We start from the raw sequence: 21,666 nt of genomic DNA on the forward strand, positions 1-21,666 counted from the left end.
AGATGAAAGCATCCCGAGGCATTTGGTTAAGTTGTCTGGGTCAGCCAAGAAAACCTGGAACCTTCCTGATCAGCAACCATGTGAGCCAAATGATGTATATGAGTTAGAGCACACAGATTTGCCCATGATATGAATTTATATGCTTAAGCTCCATTTCATAATCCACCCAAGACAGAGAGGTTTAGCCTAGAGACTCAAGAGCATCTTAGATACCAAATAAGATTCAGAACAGTGAACAGCATCACTTTGTCCTTCTTGACCTGCTGTCAGTATTATGCATCCTTCTTTCTTTCACAATGCCACGTTGTGATGAATCTGGGCAAGTTACATTTCACTGCTGAAAGGTGGCATACATGCCAATATAAACCTATCATGTCTTCCTTCTGATCTAAGCAAGGTACATCGAAGTGAGATTCTTTAACATTCACATTGCAGGCGTGGAGGTGATGGTGAAAGGAGGCAGTGGTACCAATGATGCAGTGGCTTCTCTATTTATCCATCTAGTGTGCATCATGATCACAGTAAGACAGCTCCATGCTGCCCTGTGCAAGGCAACAGCTACAAGGAGCCTGACCGTGAGACCCAGAACATTGAAGTCTTCACTCGCACAGAGAAAAGAAAGTCTGTGAGCATGGAAAGTGGGGAAATTTGGTCATCCGAGGCTGCTTGACTTGAACACACAAGGAACAGATTCCAAATGAAGATTTTCTTACCATTTTGCAACTACATAATGGATTCCCTCATGTGATCACTGCAGACTGGGCATCAAACAGAACATTTTTCTTGGTGAAAGGGTGTAATATGACTGTCAGCATGTGTAACTGCTGGGAACTGGATTATAACCTTCAACGTCACCACTAAAGCTATAAAGGAGAGATTGGTCAAGGGTTCCACACTCAGTGGGGAGCAGAGAAGAGGAATTTAGTAGTGCAGAACAGAATTCCTCCCACAGTGTGGATACCCATAGCTCAACCACTCATCCTATCCTTCTTCCTTCTAGACTCCTTTCTCTCTAGGAGAAAGAAACAGTGCGTGCACATCACATTCATCCAACCTACTTTGGACATCTCCTTCCAGATGAGATGAAATGCACCCCAGTCAGCATTTACTGTTTGATCACCACTAATCATACTACAGATTAGTGCAAATTCAGAAACCTACGAGGCAGACACATTTAATCAGGTAAACAGACAGGGTGGTCATATGAATAACAGATCTGGAAAGCAAAGAACTTCTTTACGGTTAAGAAAAGTGGGCTGTAACAGCCAGCAGATGTTGATCCAAACACCAGTTGCAAAGCACAAGCTATATCTGACCAATATCAAAGTTTGAGGAAAAAATCCCAATGCAGATGCCTGTTTATCTCCCTTATTTTTCAATTTCATGCACTTAACTGTTTTCAGGTGGAAGAGAGAGAACCAGAAATGCAAGAACTCCAGCCATCAGACTACTATTGGCATGCTGAACTGAATTCTGCACACCCTTTAGCACTCAACTGTAGTTTTCAGCAATGTTTCGAGCAGGACTCTCATTGAAGGAGATTAACCTGACTGTAAATCATACCCAGAGCTATCAAATGAGAACACGGGGGTTTGGTGAAGGAGATTTGGGAAAGTATCGATACTCTAGGAGCTGGCTCAGATAGCGCTCCGAAATTTGAGATTGTTTGGGTTTACATGAAGGGGATCTGACCTTTTCTCTTTCCAAACAGTCTAATTTCTAAATTCTTAGTTCAGCCTGTAGGAATTTCCTAATTTATTTAGACAGCCACATAAACACAAATGTTAACGTCACTTACTGCTCGTTTTCATAATACAGTTTGCCAATGGCCCACGCAATGATGATTGGGCAAGGAATACCTACAACAACAAACCAAATCCATTATTTAATCGCAGTCCATTTATGTGTTGATGATACAGATACAGAGAGAGGTTTGTAATGAGCATAGGAAGTCTTGCTTAATGCACTGGTAGACTAAATGCAAGCGGTCCTATCTTGGTACATGTGAGACACTGCAATTGCTGTGACTTCTTTATTTATTAAAGAATGGTATCAACAAGAAAAGAAATTCAGTACTAGTAAGAAAAGTTAATAAAATTATTAACAACATAAATACATATTATTATTTTTCTGTAAACGTTACCGGAACATTTTGGTTCATTCATAGGTAATTCTGGTCCCATTTCATTTTCCTCCAATTTATATGGTTTTCTATAAAGTTTTATAGAGAGTATTTGGAGGTGGGTATTGCTTGAATGTTTATTTCCCAGGTTGCAAGAAGACTGTAAATTTAGTTGAATTTGAATTTCAGCATCTTCAACAAATTTGAGTTGTGCCCTGAACTTGTGAAACGGGTTGAAGAGAGTCTCTTGTTTTCCTGCTAGGTTAGAATTCATTCTTTTTTGCTCTTTTCTAAAGGATCCAGCTACTCTTAACCATATGTATTCCATTGAAGAAGTGCTTGGGAAGTTCCCATCTCCATTTCCCCCTTTCCCTGTAACCTGTCTTGCTGCTCTTGTTCTCATCACTTTAATGCTCAGCCCCATACAACACCATTTTAAATCCACGAGGCACTTACACCATCCAATGAAGAGAAAGACCCATTTCCGCAGCTTATCCGTGGAGTAGGTCATCACTATAGCAGTATGTAAGTAGCAGCCTTCCACAAACATCCAGAAGAAGTTGGTCACCACAAAATAATTGTAGACAGTGGTAATACACCGACACCAGGGCTGGAAAAGGAGACAGGAAATAACATCTTGAAATAATGGTAAGACCATTTCAAAGACACCATTTCTCGCTCATCTCTTAAAATCAATGACAGAAGTCATTCAAAGAGTGCACGTTTATGCCTGGGACTTGGAACTGTGGTATCTTAGCTGCAGTTGGGAGCTCACAGCTGTATCTGTCACTTTCTGCTGAGGGTTGGCTTTGCCCACAACATGCACGAGTCTCTGCACCAAGCATGTATGGAAGCTAACACGCCAGGAGACGTGCCCTCCTGAGCAGTCTGCAAGCAGCCATGTGGAAAGAAAACAAGAGGAGGCAGCCCCTTGACTACAGGGGATCTTCCACAGTGGCACAGCCTTAGCCTGGGACCATTTCCAAGGACAGCTTGTGAGCGTGAGCATCTCTTAGGCAGTACTACTTATCTGCTGAGCAATTTGAAGAAAATTTAAGATAAAAGTTAACGTTGCAGTCCCGTTTCACTTCCACTGAAGGAGCAATACTGACATTTTGGGGAAAAAAAAGGACATTTTTCTTTTAAGCTACGTGTTTATCAACTATTTCATCCCGTCTATTCCTGCCATTTGTGTCTTTGCAGCACTGCCATTTGTTTAAGTTGCAGTAGTGCACATGGCAGCCCTGAATTTCATCATATCATCACAATACTTTTTGGTCAGGCTCAATGTAGGCAGCTCCTATGGCTGTGTGCAGGGAGAGCACAGCTGTGCAACAGGCAATTATCCACAGAGAGGCAGATGGTAACAACCCAACAATCATTCATTAAGTAGCTGCTGAAGGTGATTTCCATAGCTCTACACACAGAAGTCTGGGAAAATTCCTTCCTGGCCAAGCATGCATTCGGTGTATTCCCTGAAGCATGACATTAATTACCTATGTTAGCTGGTAGCACGGATGTCATTTTCAGTCTCACCATTCTCCAGCCTTTTAAATAACTCTACTGAAGAATTCGGAACTTTTGACCCTCAGTTAATTTCATTTTGGACCTCATCTGCTTGGGTACTGATGATCTCTATGCATTCAACAGAGCAACAGACGCACTTTGAAACCCAGCAGAATTCTGTGGACTAAAAACTCATTGGGCAAGAAACACGGACACAAAATGATAGTGCGTCGACAAGTGGTGATCACTTCTGTTTTACTGAGCTTCAACAAACAGAAAGAAAAAATCCTTTTGGATTTGTTATGGCCTTTCATGTCTGTGTAATTTCATCAAGAGTTGAAATGTAGTTTGCCCTGATCCTTTCAATGGGACTTAAAAACAAAACCACTCAGCAGAAGATGAACTTCCTTTATTCACAGAATCACAGAATGATCCAGGTTGGAAGGGACCTCAAGGATCATGAAGCTCCAACCCCCTGCCACATGCAGGGCCACCAACCTCCCCATTTAATACCAGACCAGGCTGCCCAGGGCCCCATCCAGCCTGGCCTTGAACACCTCCAGGGATGGATGGGGCATCCCCAGCCTCTCTGGGCAGCTGTTCCAGCACCTCACCATTCTCTCTGCGAAGAACTTCCCCCTGACATCCAACCTACATCTTCCCTCCCTCAATTTAAAACCATTTCCCCTTGTTTTGCTCTTATCTGTCCTTTCCAAGTTTAGTGTAAGCGAACTAGATATTTTTTTCTCTCTCTGTTTAGCCTAAATGAAGTAGAATGAGAAGGAACCCCTCCTCTCTATTTCTGGCTACTACCAAGCACTTTGGTTTCATTCCTGATTGACTCCCAAACTACTAAGACCATTTTTCCTAAAGCACTCAGTCTCATATTTGCTTTTGCTGTCTAAGAAGGTATAAACATGAATTAAATCCTTCCCTGTGACCTCAATCTCATGTAAACTCTCCCATGTGACACTGACACTTGTTCTGCCCTTTCCCTCAGCTGTAAAACTTACGCAGCCTTTCTTCTTTTCAAACGAACTGTACAGCTAATTGTACTTCAGCCTGCTGCTCCTCTGTCAGAACTGAGTGGCATTGCACCGTGGGTTGTGAACGAGCAGGGACACCTACAGACCCACACACACGAAGGCTGTCAGATCTCCCTCTGCACCGTTTCCATAGGAAACCAGAACAAAATGAATTTTAACGTCTCCACGCAATTCCTATCGGAATCGTGCATTTGATACTATCAAATAATAAACCCAATTAGCAGAACTCATTAATTTATGCCATTTCATTTATTTGCCAGAGGGCACTCGGTCCTCCCATGTATCCACCATTCCAGCACTTCCCCTTCTTGATTTATTAGCATCAGCACGACAATTTCATGCAAAATGTTTTCATGTTGAGTCCTCTACGTTTCTGTAATATATGATTTAGTCTCCTCTGATTAACCCCAAAGAGATAACGTGATGAGCTGCCATAAATTATGCTGCTCCCATTGGTTTTGGAGGCATTGTTTTGTCGCTGACTTCCATCACAATAAGAGCATGGCCACTAAGTTTGTATAAAGCACACTCCCAAAAAAAGCCTGAGGTATTTTGCGGAGAAAAGGTGAGCAATGGTAAACTGAGCCACGTGAGGATCTGCTTTGTCTTCATTGGTTTATATTTTCCTGGGCATTTTGTGGTGCCATTTTAAAACACAATTGAGTCTCTAAGTGCAACAGATTACTCCAAAATAATTGTAAAAATCTGCATTAATATTTCAGTATTATCCAGAAAGCAAACCACACGGCACAGAACTATCAGCAGTAAGGCTCATATCCCACCCTCTTTCATAGCCTGAAAATGACAGAAACACAAAGCAAAGAAGGAACTAATGAAAGCTCCATCTTCTTAAAGGAGTATCTACTTGAACAGAAATACAGTTATGCATAGATAAGACAAAAAAACTTAGAATCTTGGGCTTCATTTTTATCGTGGTAGTGAAGACTTTGCTGTTCGCTCTTCCAAATTGGAATCATAGAATTGGAACCATAGAATAGTGGGATCATAGAATCATAGGTTGAAAAGGAGCACAATGCTCATCCAGTTCCAACCCCCTGCTGTGTGCAGGGTCACCAACCAGCAGACCAGGCTGCCCAGAGCCACATCCAGCCTGGCCTTGAATGCCTGCAGGGATGGGGCATCCACAGCCTCCTTGGGCAGCCTGTGCCAGTGCCTCACCACCCTCTGGGTGAAAAACTTCCTCCTAATACTTAACCCAAATCTCCCATCTCAGTTTAAAACCATTCTCCCTTGTCCTGGCACTATCCACCCTCGTAAACAGTTGTACCTCCTCTTGTTCATATGCTCCCTTCAAATATTGGAAGGCCACAAATCTGACATTTGAAAAGTTAACCGAGGATGATTAAGTGCCCAGCTGACTTCAAACAAACGGATATCTGAGCTCCTGAAGTGGTTTTTAATTTCTGCAGAACCATCTCCTCCAGGAGCACACATTGCTTGCTATCAGTGAAGGATCCAGCTTTTTCTTTATGGGCAGTTCTGCACTTCAGGCCACTTGCTTTCCAAAACAAAACTATGAAGGTTGTGTTCATATATGTATCTGTAACACAATGGTAAGTTGTTTACTGTGGAGGTAGCCATCAGGAAATAGTCCTAAAAGCAGAACGTTCCACTAGAAGAACACTACTGAGAACAGCACAAAGTCTGTAAAAGGGATCTATCAAAAAGAATGATTCCCCAAGGAAATGCGGAATTATTTCCCAAGAAAACTGAGAACAAGTATTTTTCTTTATGAGAGAACGCTTTTAATCCATTCCAAAATCTACTTTATAATATTTTATTTTCAATAATTTAAACATACTCCTTCTCTGAAAGAGCGGTCAAGCACTGGAATGGGCTGCCCAGGGAGGTGGTGGAGTCACTGACCTTGGAGGTGTTCAAGGAACATTTGGATTTTGTGTTGAGGGACGTGGTTTAGTGAGATCTATTGGTGATAGGTGGATGGTTGGACTGGATGACCTTGAAGGTCTTTTCCAACCTTGGTGATTCTGTGAAAATCCTCATGTTATTGGGGCTTCTGGGTAAGGCAAGGCATTGCAGTACTAACAGAGGGACTGCTCCCATGTCCTCAGTCAAACCGGAAGCATCAGTTGGGAGTTCCATGAGTAAACAAGAAATAAGAGAAATGCAAGCGTGGTGACGCCTTGTTTTTATCAAGAGTGTTCAGTGCCATGTACAGAAGATGCCCCACTTCTTGCCCCTCTCCCCTTTTTTACTCCCATTTGTGTTGATCTGCCCTGTCCCTTGGAGTGGCCATTACCCTCAATCACCCATAAGAAAGCTGACTTAGGAAGCAGCAACCTCTTCTTTGCTATTAAGTTGGCTGTGCTAGTTTCCCACTAGTTAAGTGAGCTCATCTCCAAGGATTCAACCTTCCCCAAGGGACCAAGAAAAGGAGCAGAGCTAGAGCCAAGCAGCAGGAGCTGGAGTGAAGAGTTTGCGTCCCTGGAGGAATGAGTCCCTGGATGCAGCCCATCTCACACAACCTCATAGTGAAGATGGGATTAGCAGAAAAATGGAACCACAAAGATATAAAGGGGCAAAACTGTTCTGTTTCAGGTCTGGTTTCTTTTATTTCCTGCAGAGCCCCTCAGGCTCCAGACAGAAAGGTGCCTGCTGTCATCAGACAAAGTAGCTGACTGAAAGCCTGAACAGCCAAAGCAATTATTTCTGTTCCTGTTCGTGGAGGTGTCGTCCTCTGGATTGAATGTTTTTTGCACAGAAATGCAATCACTGCAAGACGCTGTGACAAGAATATTTGAGAACCACAATACTGTGTCTCAAAGCAAAAGTATTTGGAAAATCTCAGTGGACAATGAAGATTAGGGAGATTTTTAGAGCTGGATTATGACTATAAAAATTCTGACATTCAGCAATGAGCAAATAAATGGAAATTTAGAAAATCTAAGTTGTTTTTTTTTTTTCCTTGAAAGGACATGAAAAATGCCCTGAGTGTGTGCCCTTTGGTATATTTCTATCAGCTGAATGAATTCAGTGCCTCAGCTCACCCCCAAACTGTGTGCCCCACCACCTCCAAGCACTTACTTCGTTGCTTTCATGTATGTTGTGATCTATCATTTGCAGCAGAAACCACATCACATTTCTCAGGATGAACGTGGTGATCAAATTCCAGTGGATAATATTCCGAAGGCATCTGATACTCCTAAATGGGGAAATAGATTTAAATCATTATATATAGTGAATATATAGACATTTATATAAAGTAAGTTGTATACAAGTATATAAAATACACAAGCTAATTCTGTTCACCTGCCAAGTTCCTCGTAATCTATTCCCACCCATAACCTTCTTACTCCATGAGAAAGGAGGTTCTTCTTTGCCATGCTCAGCAATGATGGACTGCGAGGATGTCTGTAGCACATCCTCACCAACAAACAAATTACTGGGCCAGGCCCAGGTAACTGGCAGAGCTGTGCCAAAGCCAAAAATTGGACTTTGCAGTGTAGTCACAATGAATATAAATGGTGTGAATACAAAACAGCAGCAGATGGATGGTAAAACATGTGGTGCTTGCTATATGCCTTTCTTCCAGGAACCAAGTTATAAGAACCATTTTCATAGGGGTTCAAATAGCCAGCGTGCTTCCTGGGATCATCAGGGTAGGATTCTCCATTTGGCATATCAGCCTCCCTGCTTGTAACATGAGACATATGCAGAAAGTGCTGTTTTCAATCCTGGTTAACTGTAACTAGCAACTGCTCATCTCACTGACAGCAAAGATTCCTTAAAATGAGAAGGCACAATCCAATAGCCCACATAGCCACTGCCTCAGGTCTTTTGTACGACAAGCAAGCCAGCCTCCTTCAGAACAAACATTTTGCTATCATAAAACCCTACTGCATTTTTCCAAGGACCTGATTAGTCAACCTGATGGCCAGAAGCAATTCCGTTTGTGTTCTTCAGCCTCACGACCCTCTCAAAGACTTCTCAGCAATCCAGCAAAAAGCAAATGGAAAACCTCCCACATATGACATACTGCAACGTACAACGATGCTCCGAGGTATAACCCTACAAACCAGTGTTAGAACAGCTTCTGAGTTTAACAACTCAGGCTGTAAAATCAGTGTTTTGTTTTCAGAGCCCCAGTGACTGGAGTCAATATTGAAAAGAAGAAAAAAGAAAAAAGAAGTCCAGCTACTGACATCCATTCACTTTTATGTAGGGTACAAAGCAAAAAGTGTTGCTCTCAGCTCACCTGTGCTAGCAGGGGACCTGGCAGACATGTCTCAGTTCTTTGAAAACTTTATTTCCAGCCAAAAACTTTAATTCCAGCATTCATGGGTAGGCTTTCAAAGCAACCATGCAACCAACATCCACTGCCTTTCGTGTTGAACCCCAAGAGCCTATCTGGCTTCAGACTGACTTTGATACATGCCATTGAGGTTCGTTCTTTGTTGACCATTCTGCACACAAATGTCCTGCAGCTTCTGTTCTCCTACATGTTTTAATCACTTCTGTCAGGTTAAGGATTAGCTGATTAAGGAAGGAGTGTGAAATACTACTTCTGGGGGTGGGGAAAGAAGCAGGGGACTAAAATTGAGGAAATTCAGGTCAAACGACAGAGGTGCTCTCATGAAACTAATTGCTTTTGAGAACTCTAGCAGCAAAACAGATCCAGTGCACAATGCCTCTGCTGAGATGTAGTTTCATCATCCCATATGCTAGGACATCACTACATCTGTCTGGAAGAAACCTGATTCCCACTAGGCATACAGCACAACATTGGACTGGAGAAGAAAACAGGATTAAACTGTTTCATATCTTTTGGTTAAGTAAGAGCTTTCCTGACAGCAGGATCCCAGTCATCAAAATCACTTTCTTTTCTGTGCCTAGGAATACAAAGACAACCCTAGCATACACTGTCCTCACAGCCTTTGCCCTCAGTACTGCCTCTTGGTTCACACTGCTGTCTTCTTTGCCCATCTCTCTGCACTGGCTATTGTTTGGACTGGTAGATGCTTAGGACAGAGACTGACTTTTAGTGATGTCTGCTCAGCAACAAGAGCAAGAGTGTAGGGTCTGTGTTGGGACCTCCCAAGTTATGCAGGGGATGATGAAGATCAAAATTCCTTGTTTAAAAACAAAAACCAACACAATTACAATGTGATGAGGGAAGATGTGGTCCTGTATGAAATTAAGTGAAGTATAAGTACAACCAACACCTGGAATTTACCAATATGAGGCTTCAAACTTTGTCAAATAATGCTTTGGACATGGAACGTGGACAACTGGCTCCCACAACCCACTGCCTTCAGCAAAAGACACCTTTTAGGAATCAGCACCCATGTAATGCAGTCTCATTCCCTTCTGACACTGTGTGTGGCACAGCTGGTAAGCTGTGCTTTGACCAACTAAAAAGACTCACGTCTTAGAGCTGATGGAGCAGGGTAGGACGATCTGCTGCTCCTCCCCAGTCACATTCCAACCCACTTCCCTGCCTTGGCACAGGTGAGAGGCAGGAATTGCTTTTGTGATGGCTGGACCACTGCTCTGCCAGGGTAAATAGCTGGGATTTGAATGTACAACACTACTCTCAGCTGAAACATGTACCACGGAATCATAAAACAGCTCAGGTCACAAAGGACCTCAAGGATCATCCCTGCCAAGGGGTGCCAAGTCTCAATGTGCTGCAGAGCTTCTCAGTGGTTCAGATGGTGAGGATACCCCAGACATGGAATAGTTACCATTTTTCCTCTTTTGGTTTCTGTGTTTCTGTCTCCTAACCAGTACTAGCACAAAAATCACAGTGTCCATAATGCAATTCATAGCCAAGGGTAGGAAAAGCACGAGAGAAGCATGTCAGATTCAGGCTGGGCAGGGAGACACAGCAGAGTAGTGCAGTGTGTGGAGGCTGCAGTGCACAGCAGTGAGAACTGTGGCTAAGCCAACTGGTACATAAGGGAAAAGCTCCTGCCAGCCACCTGAACAAGTTTCTTTCGTGTACAGGAACTGCTGGTGAATATCAGCATGGTTATTTACTGTGGATAAAGCACTGTGAGGGATACTGGCTGAGACAATGGTCCCCAGAGCCTACCCATAAATTTTATTTGTGTACCTAAGAGGTGGACAGAGGATGAAGGATGTGCAACACAACAAAGAGGAGACTTGCAGTGCATCTGCTGTTTGGTAGAGGGACAAAGCTGGCCTGCTCATAATTATCTCAGAGCCTGATGAAGAAACTCATAATTCTCAGAGTCATTTGTTCTCCCCAGGTATCTTCTTGGTCTTTGGTAGGTAGAAGCAAGCTGAAACTTACACACCTTAATTTGCTTTGAAATACTGCTGCTATTCATAAAAACGACCTGTCCTGAAGTCACACACAGTCTTCTGTGGCAATGGGTTCCACAGCTCCTTTCTCCATGATTAATTATTACTGGCTTCACTTTGTGGAATGAGAAAGCAAACAAGTCAGTGTTCCAGGAACAGCGATAACTGCCTTCACGGGCAGCCCTGAAAAGGAACTCACATCATTACTGTGAGTAGGGGGAGCTGGAATGTGTGCTGTATGACAAGTTAGTGAATTGAACTCTTGTAAAGTCAGGTTGAATGGCATGAATGCATTTCCTTGCAACTCAGAGGTTCTGAATTGAGGTGTTATTCTTACCTCAGCAGGGAGACGTTGCAATCTGGAGTGTGGCAGTGACAGTATAAAGAAAATGATATTTTGCTGATACAGGGAAGCCAAATAGTCACGAAAGGGAAGAAATGGGTGACTGAAATGATGCTTCAGATACAACTGAAGCACTTCTAGGAAGAAATTGTGAATTACAGAGCCATTTTAAGTCTCCCAGCCTAAAATACTGGATGACAGAAGGTTTCATCTTCATCTACATGTCAGGTATCACTGTTTCTGTCATTTCTGCCTATTTGCAGCCCTTGCTGCCCATGGAGGTGTGCAGCCTTACTTCCAAGACCAGCAGCAGTAGATGCCATCCCAGTGAGCACAGAATCATGGAATGGTTTGGGCTGGAAAGGACCTTAAAGATCATCCAGTTCCAACCCTCTGCCATGGGCTGGTTGCTCACAGCAGCTCAGGCTGCCCAGGGCCCCATCCAACCTGCCTTTAAGTACCTCCAGGGATGGAGCATCCACAGCATCTCTAAGCAGGCACATCTCAAAGGAGACACCATGCACTGAGGCTATGGATTTTCACTAAAAATCCTTCTCCTATATTTTCTGGATCCTTCTCAGACAAAATGTGTCGGTCGAGACCTTGGCTGGGCTCTTCTCCTCACTCTTCCCTGGTGCATGGATCCCAGGGTAGTAGGAAAGAGAAATGTTGGAGCAATTCAGCCAGAACAGATTCAAGGACTTAGGCCAAAACATGAAGACATTGGAGCTTCCATATTCAGTCAGACCAATGAGCCATGGAGGCTGAGGCTGTCAGCAAAAGGCAACGCTCCTGAAGTAGCACAGTTCACACAGCAATTTCACTTTTGGCTGTGCCTGAAAGCAGAGTTTGGGCCTGACATACCCCCTGAAATACAGCAAGCAAGCAGTGCCAGAAAAGATGCATAGGTTACACCGAGCAAATGAGCAGGCAGAAAGAAAGGGGCTTCCTTGGAAAGGAGAGAAAGATGATGAGTTTTCCAACTTGCAGGGAGGACACCACTTCCTACATACATGGGTACTTGACTAGCAGCAGGTCTCTGTGCTGAACAGAGCCAGACAAGGTGATCCAGGAGCACTCATCTCCCACGGCACGCACACACAGAGCCCCATAAAAGCATGAGCTTCAGCCCTATATATATATATAGTAGAAACTTAGATGCAAAGAAGCAATTAAGAAGCAATTAAGGTGAAAGCAAACGTAATTCTCATTGCCCTCCTAGCTAGTAATCAAAAGCCAGGTGTACGGTGGGAAACTGCACATAATGACCTCTTTATTTGATTTGAGAACAGATCGTGTTTCAAGCTCAAATGTCATTTTCTGACTTAATACCATACCCCTGGCATCCTGAATCGCTTGCTGTGCTGGATATCATAACTAGGCTTCCATAGCAGGAACAAGCTGCAAATGAAAAGCAAGGAAAACTCTCCTGCAGTTGGCTGCAACCTGTGTCAGAAGTGGGCAGGGTTTCTGATTGTTTATAGAGAAAAGCACACTCCGCTAATTATCTCAGTCAAATGATCTTAATTGCATGATGTGGTGTAGAAAGCAAAGAATTAGAAAATTCATTCTCTGGACTTGGGAAATGCTGAGAGCTGAAAAGGCAGGAAACTTATCCATTGCTCCCATACAGGTGATCTCCCTGATTCAGAAATGGAGGTCTACCAAATGCCTTATGGAACTGCACTGATAAAACTCTGATGTAGCCTTTCTGTTGATTCATGCTTTTTCTTCTCACTCTATCCATACAGTGCTATTTTTTTCCTTCAGGATGTTCAGAGCTACTATTGTCTGATTCAAAGCACGATACAAATAATTAACATTAGCAATCATCACAATGTGCCGGCATGGTTGAAAGCTGGCTGAATTAGCAGAATCATCTGCACTGAAATAATGCAAATGATAACTTCATTAAAGAAGCTTGGACACCTTCTACTACTTAACATATTACTCTATTAATAATGATGTCCAATTAAATGCCATCCTGAAGTCTGTCTGAAAACAGTTGGCATGAAAAATCTGCAAGCGCTTGGCTGGAGTCCTTCCCACTCCATGAGTGCTGAACAAGGAGGAAGGAAAACCATGGGCAATACTAAAAAAAAAAGTATTTTCCCCCTTCAGTCTTTTTGAGGGCAGGCAAAGCTTGTAGACAATCCATAAATGGCACGGAGCAGGAGGAATACCTAACTGCACAGCTATTTCCCAGGCTGTCTGGGAATACAGGGTGTCTGTCACAGCCTATTTGTTTTCATCCACATGGAGCCCTTCCCTGAGGACCTCATGGTTTCCCCTGTGTGCTCATGTATATATTCTAGTATTCCTGCTGCTTACAGATGGAAAATGCAGCTGGAGAGGCTGCCAGGGAAAATGAGTTTCTTGGTGGCAGCTGCCTAGGGTAATATAAATGTTCCCACATGAAACATGAGGGGCAGTTGCAAGGGAAGAAAGCCATGAAGCCTTATTTTGAGGGCAGGGGTTAGGTTTAGCAGCAGCTTCCACCAGTGCTTAGGATGGGCACAGACACTAAAAGGAACCCACTGTGGAATTATCTGTGCATCACTGAGCTTTTTCCAAACCCTATTTCTGCTTAAACACAGTGCTCAGGGGATTCTGCTGGTAAGTCAAAAAGCAACTGATGTTTCTTGTGCTGGAAGGCTGCAGCCAAAGTACCCATGAGCAAGCTGAGAATGAACAGGATGGGTAACTATAGGGCACTACCACAGCCTGTGCAGAAGTTTCCTTGCAGGCCAAGACTTTTGTCTCCTAACACACTACCTTAAGATCAGCAGATCTCATTACCTAGCCACAGCCCTCTGAGGATGACACCTCAGTACATACACAAAAGAAGCAACTCTAAGGTGCTGATGCTGCTGTTCACAATCTCCTTGGCCTCATTTCCTTCAAAACATAGTGTGGATTGCTTCATTATTGCCCAGGGAGGTGGTGGAGTCACCACAGTAGAAGAACTGTGGAGATAAGGCACCTGAAGGACACAGTCAGTGGGCACGGTCAACAGTTAGGTCAACAGTTGAACTGCAAGATTTAAGAGGTCTTTTCCAACCTTAATGACTCTGAGATTCTATGATTATTTTAGAGTATTTGGCAAGGGAAGACAACATAAGATCATTCATAACTTGCTGTTTCCAAACGCTCATTCCTGTGGTTGGCCTATGCTTGCTGGCTTTGTGGTGCTCAGTGCCTGTGGAATCACTAAATATCCTGAGTTGGACGGGTCTCCAAAGGATGTAGAAATGTTTCTCAGCCTGGGCACCTTCAGAGGAAGCTGCTGCTTCCATAACACACAAAAGCAGCCTACACACTAGAAGGAGCATTCATTCCCTATTTAGGGGTGGCGCATCTATTGACAAAATAATGCATCATAGAAGATTTTTTATTAGACAGAGAAGGTGAGTAGGTGTTGAACACCTGCAGTAGAGGTTTTGTGGGACATAGAAGTGTGCTTCCTTGGGTGAAAATGGAAATCAAACCTTTCAGTGGTTAAACACCTGCAGGTGCATTTTTGGTGAGTAGCTCTGACCATCCAGGCTTTAATACATTCTGATTCACTTGCCCAGAAATGATACAGCGTATGTTCCTTTCGGAATAAAATGGCACTCTTGAGCATTATTCATGTCTAACAAAGAAAAAAAGAAACAAACAAGCAAACAAACCTGCAAAGACCAAACTTTGCTCTCCTTATTCCTCTGAAATCTTGGAAAAGTTGCAAGATTTGCCCCACTGTTCCCAAAACCATTCCGTCATCATTAATAGGAGAACACAGCACAGACAACTTTTAGCTCATCATTCAACACAGTCTTGCACAGGGCATTTCCATGGCCAGGATTTGAACAGGTCTGTGCCCATCTCTACAGACACTGTCTTGTGGCTAAAATCTTGGTGACAGCAGATACACTTCTGGGAGCACACTGCAAGCTCAGGATGGAAAGTGGTCTCTAAACTCCAGGCAACCACTGAGTTCAAGACCTTCATAAATTCCTGAAACTCTAGTTTAACTGCAAGTTCATTTTTTCCTCCATCACCTTGCTCCTGAACCTCTTTGCTCTCTCTAGGTTGGAAATCATCCAATAATATCCACTCATAAGTCTATCCATAGAGTGCCTATGCTCATGTCCTCTTGCTGTCTTGTACATGATTGTACATAGCTGTCCTCTTCCTGATATTTACCCAACAGTCATGTATTTATAATCAGCAATCATTCTTTGCCAAACTTCACATTGTTAGTCTATAGTATTATTATTTCAGGTACAGCTTATGAAACTTCCCACATCTTGAGAATGTAGCTCTCTGGGGACACTTTTAATTGCTCGTATTATTCTAGGACTTCAGGAGAGCTCTGCTCCTTTGTGATTGATTTAGGCTGTCTACAAATGCCTAAGAAAGAAGTGGTACAGATACAAGATGAGCAGGGAGTGATTAAGAGCAGTGGGAAGCAAAGACATTGGCCTAGGGCTAATCAGTAGCAAATGACCTTCTGTCTTTTATCTCAGTCTCTGAGACAAGATACTTCAGATCACAGAATCATAGAATAATAGAATGTTTTGGTTGGAAGGGACCTCAAGGATCATCAGGTTCCAACCCCCCTGCCAAAGATGGTTTCAAGCAGCACAGCACTTGATGTTTTGTACTCACAGAAGACCATCTGAATGCATATGTGCTCATCTACAGAGCTCCATCGTTTTCATTCCTGTCTCGCTTTGAGAACTTTCACACTTCAACACATGGTTGGACAGAGTGCTATCTTCAAATCCACAGCCATTACCACCCACCAGACACATACTCTTCAATCACCAGTATTTATTACAAAGTTTGAAAAATGCCCTGTACCTGAATCAGCATTAAAAGCTTTGATATTCTAAGTAGCAAATAGAGCAGACTGAACAAGGGTAGGTGGAAAGCCTGAAACCGGAGGGCAAAACAGAGCACTAACGTGACTTTTCATTGATGCCTTATTCTGGGACTTGCTATTTTTCCCTTGCTCCATGACAGCAGGACTGCACCTTAGGTCTGGAGCCTACTCTGCTCTAATCACACTGCATGCCTCATGACTTTTCAGTAGGAATTGCAGAGCTAACCTACCCAGGTGATACATCATCAAGGCTCTGACAGCCCTCAGATCACTCTGCTCCACAAAATCACAGAATCATAGAATCATTAAGATTAGAAAAGACCTCTAAGATCATCTTGTCCAACCGCTCACCTACCACTAGTATCGCCCACTGACCACATCCTTCAGTGCCACATTTCTACAGCTCTTGAACCACCTCCAGGGACAGTGACTCCACCACCTCCCTGAGCAGCCTGAGCAATGCCTCACACTTCTCTCTGTGAAGAATTTTTTTCCAACCTGAACCTATCCTAGGCACAACTTAAAGCCATTCCCTTTCACCCTATCACAAGTGATGTGAGAAAAGAGACCAACTCCCATCTCCCATCCTCTCAGAGAGCTGTAGAGAGCAATAAGGTCTCTCCTGAGCCTCCTCCAGAATAAACAACCCCAGTTCCCTCAACTGCTCCCCATAAGATTTGTACTCCAGACCATTCCCAAACTGCACTGCCCTTCTTTGGATAAGCTCTAGGACTCGTACCACTCTCACCAACTGTGTGCAAGAGTGAAGAACAAGAGACAGTTGAAAGAAACGTGGAACAAGAGAAGATAGAAGACAACAGATCTTCTACTCCTAAGCCCTGGGAGCTGATTAGAATTAAAAAAGAAAGGTGAACATGTTGCTGAAAGAAAAAAAGTAATAATTCAATCTGTCAGGAGAAAAAAAAAAGTGAGGTTTCAGTAACCTAGCTGTTATTCCAGAAAGAAAGGGCACACTGCCTTGCAAAATAAAAATTCAGATGTCTTAAAGTGGGAATACAAAGCGGTAAATTAGGAAGAACAGGAAAGCGAAGTTTCCCTCATCACTTCATTTTACTTTCATTACTACCACGCTAGCAGAAAAAGTTGCTGTGCCAATGTTGGCGGCTTTTATTTTTATAGAGCTGCCTTTATCTTGCAATCTGTGCAGGAGGACCTGTCATTTTCAATCTTCAATCTTCCTCTAAGTGCCCTCTTTCTTTATTGGATTCAAAACGCAGCAGTGGCTTCGACATTTCTCAGAACAAACACACATCTTCCTGTAGTTGGTGCTTCTGCTTCAGTCACCAATGCACAAATGAAACACTTGGAAATCAAATCCAGCCAGTTCACTGCTGGCAATTGCCGTCACTTTGTTTGATAACAAGAGAGGAGTTTTACAAGGAACTCATCCTCCACCTCGGAGAGGGATAAAACAGCATGCTAACAAGGAAAAAGGCAAGAGAAAGCAATCTGGGTTTCCGCATTCTCAGCAACAGCAGAACAATCTATTAGCGAAAGGAAGCATTTCAATCCTTCTTTTCTTTCTCCCTCTTTAGCTTGGTTGCTATCAACTTTAGCAGAGCTCCTCCTATGGAAAACTTCTGCTTTAGTAGGGTGAGAATGTGGTTATGTGGGAAGGTGAGCCCTGTGTGAGCAGGAACTGCCTGTGTGCACCTGCGGGATGAATTAAACCTTTACTACCAATGAGGAGAACAGGTAACCCAGGAGGCTCACAGCAGTGCACATACATTTAACAACGCCCCCTGAAGTGCACTGAGCGAATCTCTCCAGGTCCTGTGCTGGGGATCAGCACAGCTCTGCAGCACACCTGCCTTTAGGCACAAATGCCTCATTTTCCATTCTCAGCATATTTCTTCTTGCAGGTTTCGTTGCTCTGTGTAACAGCATGGCCGTTAGACTTTTAAGAGCACCTACATTTAGACCCTGAGGAAACATCCGTGACCTCGATCTTTAGAAGAAATTTCAGTGAATCATTCAGTCACAATAAACTCCTCTCTCACGAGCTGGGCTTCACTTTTTGGTATTTATGTGCTGAATGAAATGCTTACTTGCATATTTTTTATTACAGTGCCCAGGAAGAAGGCTTGTGACAGAGCTGTATTAAAAAAGGGTTAGAATAGGTCTTCCCAGTTGAAGGGAGTCCTTGGCTGAGCCCTCCTTCCTTCTCAGCTGCTTTGGGGGCTCCTAATAACACAAAACAGATGGCAGTTGATCTCATTGCTTGCTTTTATGTCTGAGCTTTCTGCTCTTCAAAACATCTTTCAGTGTAAAATCCCCTGGGGTTTAGGACAGAACACTGCTAGTGTAGCTGTGAATGGAGGTCAGAAAGTGGCATAAGGAACTGAAGATAGAACAGGGGAAGAGATGAGCCAAGACACTTTTGGAAGAAGGACTACATCCAGCTCTGTCCCCTGCCCCCTTCAGCAGAACTGAGGACCACACCTCACTCAATGCAGCAGGTTGGGCTGGAGCAGCAACAGTGATGGAGCCACTCACCTCCAGAAGCACAGCACCCCTCTCATTGTAACCAAAGCAACATCCCTTGCCACTCCAGCCATAGACTAAACCTGCTCTTGAAACCTGCAATGTGAGAGATCTCCCAGCCCTTCCAGCAGTTCTTTCCCAATGCAGCAGCTGCTCTCCTATCCATCATTTGAGACAGGGTTGTCTTTGGGTCTCCATGTGCATTAACAAAGCAAAGGGCAAATCAAGCAGATGATGAGTGAGAAGCCTAAAAATATGCAGTTGTAGAATTTGAGCCTTCTTGGAGGCATACTCCATCTTCACCCTCAGCAAGCACAAGGAAGTAAGATAGATGGCAGAGTGGGCAGGGATAAGGAAATGATAAATTCCCACTATGGAAATTCCAATATAAGAAATTATCAGACCTTGCCCTGAAGGTCTTCTAGTGCGTTGGTTTTCTTTAAGGCAGGAATTATCTACATTCCTGCTGTGCTGAGAGACATGCTTTAGAGGGAACTACTGGTGACAGGTGGATGGTTGGACTGGATGATCTTGTAGGTCTTTTCCAACCGTGGTGATTCTAAGATTCTCTCATATCACCCAAACAGTAGATGCCTTCTAATGGCCCAACTAAAGCAGGAAAAAAAAAAGCCCCAGATAACAAGACTCAATTATCAGAATGGATTTGCTCCTGGGACACTTCTAGAGGTAAGGGTGATGAAGACATACACAGCCTAGAAAACGTGTAGGGGAAAACAGTAATGCAGTCTGGAACACCTTTACTGGAGCATCTTTTGTCTCATCTCTGCAGAGACTGAGAAAGCTCATGCTGGCTAACACAGGTTGGAAAGTTATATCAGAGCGCTTGGTTCTTCTTTTGCACGGTGCAATGGAAATGTAGAGAGACTGAATATCTTAATTCACAGCATGTATAGGGAGCTACTGAATTGCTGCAGTCCTTTTTCACTGCTGCAAAATTTAAATCGTAAAATCAGAATTTAAATATCAGCAAAACAGCTTAAAAGAGATCAGCGAGGCGACTTCCAATAGAAGCTGGATACGTTGATCCCGGATCATCTCATTGTTTCTGCATTTATTTACTTAAGCATTCATAAAAGATTCAGCAACAAAGCAGAGAATATCGTTGCAATTAATAATCCAGTGTGAATTAATTCAGGGCTCCAAGCACGATGGGAATTAGCACTATCTGCTCAGTGAAAAGCTTGAAGTGGAAGTTTAAACTGATGCATCAGAAATGTTCCCAGAGAATGTTTAAAGCTTTACTTTTTTTCTTCCCACGAGCACAGTTTATTCTGCTTATACACACTGGGGTGAAAGAAGATTCTTGCTGTTAACAAGGCCATCCCTCCACTTAGCGCTGCTTAAGGGAAAGACTCAGTGTAAGCCTTTGGAGGGATGCTCCAGCCTAGGAAAGCAGCAATGTTTTCACTTTGGTCACTGTCTATCAGCATATCACAGTCCTGGATGGGGTCTGATTGCACATTCCTAGACAAGGCCACACTAATAACATGGAAATATCCTTCAACCAGGTCACTCCCACTTGACCAGGAGAAGGGAAGCATTTCTATATGGTTTCAGTGACTGCATTCCTCGTTTCATGAGCACTTGCAGAGATAAAAGTCCTAAAAAGATGCTCCCCTTGTTACTTAAGCAAAATTCCAAGTTCTTTAATGGAAGAAAAATTGAAATTAACCCAAATCAAAACTGAAAGCTTTTATTTAATCTCCCTGGGTCTAGATCTTGGCATTGTCTGCCAGGCAACACGAAATGCCTCATGTTATCACGCGGTGCCTTAGAAAACTTGCCCCCCAAATTTGCGACTCAACACTCAAATCCCAGCTTCCCTTAATGAAGCACTCCACGCTCAGTGAATTTTTTGCTGCATCAATAAATCACGTAGAGCCCTCTTCCTGAATACCAATAAGCTTCAGGTCTTAAGCATGGCAGCCATCATCACAGCTCATCCAGTGCAGCAACCATTGAAGACGCATACAGGCTCCGGAGCAGAAAAGCCACAATCTTTCAAGATGATACACAAACTGGACAGTGTGATTAGAGGGCTTGAGTAACCCGGTAACACCCAACCAAGTTAGAAGCATGCAAAGAGATTACTCACCTCAAGCACAAGAAAAGCATAAAGGCAACTATAAGGGCCCCTACTGATATACAGTGCCCCAGGTAGTTTATGATGAGGGCAATCTTGTAATGGTGTGCATACTTCCTCTGGAGGTAAAGAGATAACATGATTAAATCAGCATGACCCTCTGAGCACTGACATTAAGGAACAGTTAATCAGTTTAGGAAACAGTAATTACTTTTCTCGACATTCAAATGATATAACAGCCCCAGGGCTGATGCCTACATAGAAGCCAAACATGCTGCCCAGGCACAAAGTACAGGCTTGGTTTCATTTCTGTTTGGGATTTATCCTCAGTTTCTTACAAATCTCAGCAGAAAAGTCACTTTTCCCTTGTTTTCCTCAATTTCCTTGAGATCTTTTATTTTCATCATCATGTAAAACTGCAGAACTTTGTATTTTTGGGGTAACAAAGCTACCAAAGACACAGGCAATGATCTTCTCACAGCTGCAAAACATCAGTACGTTGTAGAAGGTTCCTATGTTGGAGCCTACACAGTCATAAGGAGGCAGGTTATGCTACTTTCCCTCACACACGGCCTGATTTTCACATGGAAATGAATGGGTATGATGGGTGTGATTGTCATGTAGAATGAATCAGTGAATCAGAAGAAGCCCTTTCCATGTGAGCTGATTTTTCTCTGAGGAGCCTTCCTGCCAACTATGAGCCTTATCTTTCTCTGAGGGCAGAACAAGTGATACGGACTGACAGAGTGCTGGTGGGGTCCTCTCAGGTCTGAGAACTTGATGAAACACAGCTCTTGGTTTTAGCAGGGTCCAACTATGAGATGAAATTTCTGTATTAGAGTCTGTTTCTTAGGACGCTGAGGG

General features: G+C 43.3%; 1 protein-coding gene across 2 annotated transcripts in view; it reads right to left on the minus strand.

Moving 5' to 3' along the window:
* CRHR2 (corticotropin releasing hormone receptor 2) overlaps positions 1–21,666 on the minus strand; it is a gene marked incomplete at both ends in the record, with an annotated part of 131,458 nt that overhangs the window by 30,150 nt on the left and 79,642 nt on the right. For both annotated transcript variants that reach the window (XM_079538034.1, XM_079538033.1), the window contains 4 exons: positions 1,799–1,859; positions 2,579–2,732; positions 7,741–7,858; positions 20,815–20,921. In XM_079538034.1, the coding sequence (XP_079394160.1) occupies positions 1,799–1,859; positions 2,579–2,732; positions 7,741–7,858; positions 20,815–20,921 (440 nt within the window). The remainder of the gene's footprint in view (positions 1–1,798; positions 1,860–2,578; positions 2,733–7,740; positions 7,859–20,814; positions 20,922–21,666) is intronic.

Source organism: Tetrao urogallus (genome assembly GCF_951394365.1).
Source record: "Tetrao urogallus genome assembly, chromosome: 7".
Taxonomy (NCBI): Eukaryota; Metazoa; Chordata; class Aves; order Galliformes; family Phasianidae; genus Tetrao; species Tetrao urogallus.